Source organism: Pristiophorus japonicus, chromosome 31 (assembly GCF_044704955.1).
Source record: "Pristiophorus japonicus isolate sPriJap1 chromosome 31, sPriJap1.hap1, whole genome shotgun sequence".
Classification (NCBI taxonomy): Eukaryota; Metazoa; Chordata; class Chondrichthyes; family Pristiophoridae; genus Pristiophorus; species Pristiophorus japonicus.
In genome coordinates this window covers 12,769,984-12,777,338 of record NC_092007.1, presented here as the reverse complement: position 1 = coordinate 12,777,338, position 7,355 = coordinate 12,769,984, and the positions used below count along the sequence as shown (strand labels likewise).

Here is a 7,355-nt window from a genome sequence, read left to right as displayed (position 1 = left end):
TGACAGCAATATTTTGTTTCATTTTCTGCTAATTACTTTTCTAGCTAAAACCTGATTTGACCCTTTGTAGTGACTCAAAAGGCGTTGCGAACTCAAAAGGCTTTCTCCAGCGTTTTAACGTGGCGCAGCTGCAAAAAGATATTGTCGGGGAACGGTGACAGAGCTGCAACAAGAAAATAAGAGAATGAAAGACATATCCATCGCAAAATACATTCCCTATCTTTTAAACCTGGACAATTAGGTACACGGTGGTCAAGACATCAGGAAAAAACAATATATAATGGCTGTAACATGTGCGGGCAACACTGCAATGAAGCGATTGGTGACCTGGTCATTTACCAAAAGAATCAGGGGGTTAATTTCCAATCGCTGACCACAGTTGCAGTTAACTCTCAGGTGGGAGTGCATTTGCATTGCAATCACGAGGTCATCGGCAATCTTTATGTGTTCAGAAATACTTTAATGGGATGGATCGCTGTGGCTTAATAATGAGAAATTATTGTCTATTTGATTCTATCGTGATTGCTTGTATCTATTTTGATTATTCTAACAAAGATAACCCCTAGATAGTCGTGGGTGACTTACACCCGGAGTCTGTGTTGTTTTTGTCTCACAAGTCCAACTCTGTAAAGTGTAGGGAAAAGACATAAACTTTACAGGCTTAAACCAGTCTTAATTAACGTAAGTCTTACACAGAAACAATCACACTTACACACACACAGGCACAGAAACACAACACACATAAGAAAAAAATAGGAACATGAGTCGGCCATTTGGCCCCTCGAGCCTGCTCCGCCATTCAATAAGAGCATGGCTGATCTCATTTTGGCCTCAACTCCACTTCCCTGCCCGCTCCCCATAACCCTTGACTCACCTATCATTGAAGAATCTGTCTACCTCCACCATAACTATATTCTCTGACTTAGCCTCCACAGCTCTCTATGGTAGAGAATTCTACAGATTCCCAAGCCTCTGAGAGAAGAAATTCTTCCTCATCTCCGTTTTAAACGGGCGGCCCCTTATTCTGAAACTATGTCCCACAAGTTCTACATTCACCCTGAAGGGGAAGCATCCTCTCTGCTCGACCATTTCAACCCCCTCAGAATCTTACTCGTTTCAATAAGATCACCTCTCATTCTTCTAACTTCCAAAAACTATATGCCCAACTTGTTCAAATTTTCTTCATAAGACCACCCATTAATCTCAGATACTGATGGGATGGGACAGGTTAGATGCGGGTAGATTGTTTCCAATGTGGGTGAAGTGCAGAACCAGGGGACACAGTCTTAGGATAAGGGTTAGGCCATTTAGGACTGACATGAAGAGAACCTTCTTCACTCAGAGAGTTGTTAACCTGTGGAATTCCCTGCCACAGAGAGTTGTTGATGCCAGTTCATTGGATATATTCATGAGGGAATTAGATATGGCCCTTCCGGCTAAGGGGATCAAGGGGTATGGAGAGAAAGCAGGAAAGGGCTACTGAGGGAATGATCAGCCATAATTTTATCGAATGGCGGTTCAGGCTTTAAGGGCCGTATGGCCCACTCCTGCACAAACATTTTATATTTCTATGTTTATATGAATCAACTCATGAAACTTCTCTGAACTGCCTCCAGTGGAAGTCTATCCCTCTTTAAATAAGGAGACCAAACTGCACGCAGTACTCCAGGTGTGGCCTCACCAATACCCTGCACACTTGTAGCCGGACTTGTCTGCTTTTATACTCCATCACCCTTGCAATAAAGGAGAAGACTACGAGGACTAGATGTATTACATACATTGCTTCTTCTTCTTCTTTGGCAGTCATTCAGATTCGAGAAAGACTTGCTTCCACACAAACACGAGTTCTCATGTGACTGAGGTGACCAATGCGGGACCCACAGTCTCTGTCACAGGTGGGCCAAACGATGGTTCGATTGACAGGTGGGTGAGGTCCTGGGGTCGCAATGCGCTGATTCTGCTTTTTGCGATTGGCATCCATGTCCTCCCAGAGAAGAGACTCGAGATATTCGGAGTCTTCCCTGGTGCTCCTGCTCCACTTTGAGCAGGTCTTTGGCCAAAGATACCCGAGAGTCGGTGGTGATGTTACATTTATTCAAGGATGCTTTGAAGGTGTTCTTGAAGCATTTACTCTGTCCTCCTGGGGCTCACTTGCCGTGACAAATCTCGAAGCAGATTGCCTGTTTGAGGAGTCCAGAATCGGGCATGTGGACGATGTCGCCCATAGAAGTGCAGCTGGTTGAGTGCGGTCAGTGTTTCGATGCTGGGGATGTTGGCTTGAGAGGGAACGCAGATATTGGTGCGCGTATACACCGAGGGGATTTGCAGGATCTTGTGGAGGCAGCGTTGGTGGTGCATCGCCATTGCTATGAAGTGCCGACTGTACATAGTCCATGTCTCTCAAGCATATAGGAGGGCGGGTATCACTACAGCTCTGTAGACCATAAGCGTGGCGCCTTGTTTGAGATCAATCCTCGAACTACACAAATCTACATTACACAGGATATGCAGCACCAAAACAGGCCATTAGAACCAACCAGACCATGCCGGCATGTATGCTCCACTCGAGGCCCTTCCCCTGCACCATACTGTTTTTGTTCAGAAAATCAAATTGACAAAGATACTTTGTTGATCAAGATTAATGGTGGCACTGTTGCAAACGGAAGCAAATTCAAACGCTCCGAGGCAGGTTCAGTGCAGCGTTAGATAGAGAGTAAATCTTCCTGTATTGCCCCATCAAACACTCCTAGGGCAGATACAGCACGGGTTAAATACAGAATAAAGCTCCCTCTGCACTGTCCCAACAAAAAACCCAAGGCCGGGTACAACATATGTATTTGAATATATTTTAATCTGTATTTTCAAATACTTCCTTTATTTGGTGCATAAACAGTTGGTTGCATTGTGCACGTCTTCTCGAAGTGTTATGTTTAAGTACGTGGTGACTAAAGTGTTATTTGGAATTTGTACATCTTCTCAGAGTACTGTGATAATATCAACTTATGTTGGTACATGAGAGGCAGTTAAGGCAGGACTGAAGGCTGATGGGATACGAAAGAATCCCGCCTGTAAACAGGTTGAAGGAATGCTCGGGGCATTGGACAAGCAGTTTGTAATCAACGAGGAAAATGGGGCATTGACGGGCATCAGATTTGGCCAATCAACAAGAGGGATATGTGATCTCGAGCCAACCAGAAAGGGACAGCAGGATACCGTGAGGTGCAAGTTGGATATGGAGTATTAATGAAGCAGGAAAAAGGTTTGCTCACACTGTGAAGCCACGAGACAAACATCGACAGAAGGGGCTAGAGACCGGCCAGTCAAAGACACGGAAGTTTTAATCCAGTCAGGCTGATCACCTACAGGATTATACGTAAGCCAGTTTGGGCACAGTTATTTCCAGAAAGATTGTGCATTACCAATTAACTTTGAGGCATAGATATTTTGAAGGAATGCATTGTTTTAATTGTATGTAACTGTATAACTTGGGGTATATATATTGCAAAGTAGAATTTAAAATCGGTAAGCTCGAGAATTTGCCGTTTCGCTGCTACTTCCGAACCTGTACTCCGTAGTGTTGAATTAGGAATTTATAGTTGTTTTAATCTTTTTATTGAAGTCCATTGTATTGGAAAATGTCAGTGTTCGTATAAGTTTTGGTCTTTGAAACCCCCCAAAAAAGTTCTACATTGTAGGTGGGGCATGAATGAAGGAGCGCTGCACTGTCGGAGGGGCAGTACTGAGGGAACGGCACATTGTCAGAGGGGCAGTACTGAGGGAGTGCCACACTTTCGAAGGGACAGTACTGAGGGAGTGCAGCACTGTCGGAGGGGCAGTGCTGAGGGAGCGCACTGTGGGCTGGGGGTGTTTATAGATAGAATGAGGGAAGGGGCGAGGAGGCCATGGAGTTATTTGAAAACAGAGGTGAGAATTTGAGGCATTGCCGGAATGAGGCTCAATGTAGGTTAGTGAGCAATGGACGAGGGGGGAGAACGATAGGTAAACGGGACGAGGTGTGAGTTAAAAATGGGAGTTTTGGATGAGCTCACGATTAGGTAGGCCGACCAGTAGAGCTTTGAACTAGACATGTCTGGAGGTAACAAAGGCACGGACGTGGGTTTCAGCAGCAGATGAGGTGAGGCAGGGGCGGAGACGGGCGATGTTACGCAGGTGAAATTAAAGTGTCAATCTCTGTCATTGCAGTACTGGGTTGAACACTGTTCCCTCTCTCTCTCCCGCTCTCCCCCCCCCCCCCCTCTGTATTGCTCTCTGTCTCTGTCTCTGTCTCTCTTTCTGTCTCTAACTCTCTCTCTTTCTCTCTCCCTTTCTCTCTCTCAGTGTCTCTATCTCGCTCCCTCTCACGCTCCCTCGCTCTCTTTCTCACTCTGTCACTCTCTCTATCTCTCGGTGTCTTTGTCCCTCCCTCTCTCTCCGTGTTTTTCCCCCTCTCTCTCTGTGTCTCTGTTTCTCTTGCCCCCTCTCTCTCGCTCCCTCTGTCTCGCTCCCTGACACTCTCTCTCTGTCTCTCTCTCGCTCCCTCTCTTTCACTCTCGCTCTCCTTCATTCTCTCTGTCTCTCCCATTCCCTCGCTTGCTCGATCCCTCTCACTCTCTCGCTCACTGTCTCTTTTTCCCTCTCTGTTTTTCATTCGCTGTCGCTCTCTCTCTCTTTCGCTCCCTCTTACTCTCTCACTGTGTCTCTTTCTCCCTCTCTATCTTTCACTCTTTCTTACTCTCACTCTCGCGCCCCCCCCTCTCTCTCTCTTTCTCCCTATCCCGTCCTTTGTCTTTCTTTCTCTCATGTCTTCAGGTGGGACATCTGAAATGTATTCTGAGGCTCTCCAGCTGACCAATTCCAGCGAGTTTCCGCACGATGCCCCGCGGACTGAAGACCTCTCCAGCACTTGGCGAGCGATTGATGCCTACAGCATGGCGATCTACGTCGTCACCTGCATCCTGGGGGTGTCGGGCAATGGGCTGGTCAACTGGTCCATCGGCTTCAAGCTGAAGAGAACGTCATACACCATCTGCTTGCTGAGCCTCGCCATGGCCGACTTCACCTTTTCTGTGCTGCTCCCACTCTCGTTCTCCGAACTCGCCCTGGACTCCCACTGGTCCTTTGGCTGGCTGCCCTGCAAGCTCAACGATGGAGCGTTGGTGCGATGTCTGCATGTCAGCATCTTCACGCTGGCCACCATCAGCGTTGACCGCTGCGTCTCGGTGGTGCTGCCCATCTAGTTGCGGGATCACCGCGGCCCACGGTTGTCCGCCCTGCTCAGCCTGGTGTTGTGGGTGGTGGCTGCCATCATTAGTTCGCCCGTGTTTGTCTTTCAGAAATTGGTACCGCTGGATGATCAGACACTTTGCTGCCCCGACTACCTGCTGAAGGGCGAGTGGGCAGCTCTGAACACGACGGATTACGGAGGCGAGGACTGCCAGCAGGTGATAGAGTGGGCGAAGAACCTGGCCTACGCCCGGTACCGAGCGGTGGCCATCACTTATTTCCTCGGCGGGTTCCTCCTCCCGTTCCTGGTCATCGCCGCCAGCTACACCTTCATCGGGCTGGAGCTGAGGTGGGGCCGCTTGGTGCCCAGCAGCGGCAAGTCCTTCAGGGTCATGGCCGCCGTCATCCTGGACTTCCTCCTGTGCTGAGGATTCTTCAACATCCTGCTCCAGCGGCGTGAGGAGCTGTTGCCCCTGGCACTCAGCATCGGCTTCCAGGTCAGCAGCAGCCTGGCCTACTTCAACAGCTGCATCACCCCCGTCCTTTACACCTTCATGTGGCAGGACTTCAGGGACCTGCTCATAAAATCGCTTCAACGGGTTGACAACCAGGAGTCATCAATGCAAAGTCAATTATAGGAGGTTTAGCGGGAATTTGAGAACAGGCTTCTTCACCCAGAGGGTAGTGGGGCTCTGGAACTCACTGCGTGAAAGGTTGGCAGAGGCAGAAACCCTCATTGCAATAGCAAGGTACTGGGGTTTATCAGCCAAAGCTTCAGTGCTGCTAAACTACAACCTCTCTGAGACCACTGCATTTTTGTCTAATTTTCTGCTAATAACTCTGCTTGCAAACTGCCCCAGGATGACTGAAAACATGGGTTGACAATTTTTTTGTGACCCAAAATATTTTGCGAATTCAAAAGACTTTCTCGTGTGTTTTAACATCTGACGACTGCAAAGAAACAGTTCTCACAGGCATTTTGTGGGAGCTGTGAAGAGAAGAGAATGAGAGACCTACTCATGGTGAAAAAATATCCCTTTATTTTAGACCAAGATAATTACGTACACGGTGGGCAGACATCCAGAAAACTAGTAAAGGATGGCTGTAACACGAGAGGTCAGCACTGCAGCTAATGTGAGTGGTGACCTGGTCAGTTATCAAGAGAATCAGGGGGTTAATCTCCAATTGCCCACCAAGGCTGGAGTTAACTCATGTGTGAGAGTCGTTGCTTTGTAATCCCTTAGGATATAAGCAATTTTTAAATGTTAAGTACTTTAATGGGATTGGTCAGTGCAGGTTAATAATTAGAAATTATTGTGCATTTGATGCTATCGCCTTTGCTTGTATTTCTTTCCAGTATTCTAAATAAAAATAACTCCTGGATAGGGGTGAGAAAATAAACATCCTGTATGTGTGTTAGAAACATAGAAACATAGAAAATAGGTGCAGGAGTAGACCATTCGGCCCTTCTAGCCTGCACCGCCATTCAATGAGTTCATGGCTGAACATGCAACTTCAGTACCCCATTCCTGCTTTCTCACCATACCCCTTGATTCCCCTAGTAGTAAGGACTACATCTAACTCCTTTTTGAATATATTTAGTGAATTGGCCTCAACAACTTTCTGTGGTAGAGAATTCCACAGGTTCACCACTCTCTGGGTGAAGAAATTCCTCCTCATCTCGTTCCTAAATGGCTTCCCCCTTATCCTTAGACTGTGTCCCCTGGTTCTGGACTTCCCCAACATTGGGAACATTCTTCCTGCATCTAACCTGTCTAACCCCGTCAGAATTTTAAACGTTTCTATGAGGTCCCCTCTCATTCTTCTGAACTCCAGTGAATACAAGCCCAGTTGATCCAGTCTTTCTTGATAGGTCAGTCCCGCCATCCCGGGAATCAGTCTGGTGAACCTTCGATGCACTCCCTCAATAGCAAGAATGTCCTTCCTCAGGTTAGGAGACCAAAACTGTACACAATACTCCAGGTGTGGCCTCACCAAGGCCCTGTACAATTGTAGCAACACCTCCCTGCCCTTGTACTCAAATCCCCTCGCTATGAAGGCCAACATGCCATTTGCTTTCTTAACCGCCTGCTGTACCTGCATGCCAACCTTCAATGACTGATGTACCATGA

The 7,355-nt window shown here is 47.4% G+C and overlaps 1 protein-coding gene across 1 annotated transcript; it reads left to right on the top strand.

Annotated features, from left to right (window-relative positions):
* Positions 1 to 2,214: 2,214 nt before the first annotated feature.
* On the top strand, positions 2,215 to 5,651 carry LOC139240365 (chemerin-like receptor 1). Its single transcript, XM_070868836.1, has 3 exons — positions 2,215 to 2,248; positions 4,810 to 5,222; positions 5,334 to 5,651. Exons 1-3 carry the CDS (start codon positions 2,215 to 2,217, stop codon positions 5,649 to 5,651), a joined length of 765 nt encoding a protein of 254 aa, XP_070724937.1.
* The last annotated feature ends 1,704 nt before the right edge of the window (positions 5,652 to 7,355 follow it).

Excerpts from the sequence above, each read along its gene's own strand:
- LOC139240365 (XM_070868836.1), top strand. The coding sequence starts at position 2,215 with ATGTCGCCCATAGAAGTGCAGCTGGTTGAGTGCG. Across the intron at positions 2,249-4,809 it reads AGTGCAGCTGGTTGAGTGCG|GTGGGACATCTGAAATGTAT; the intron begins GTCAGTGTTTCG and ends TCATGTCTTCAG. Across the intron at positions 5,223-5,333 it reads TTGACCGCTGCGTCTCGGTG|AAATTGGTACCGCTGGATGA; the intron begins GTGCTGCCCATC and ends TTTGTCTTTCAG.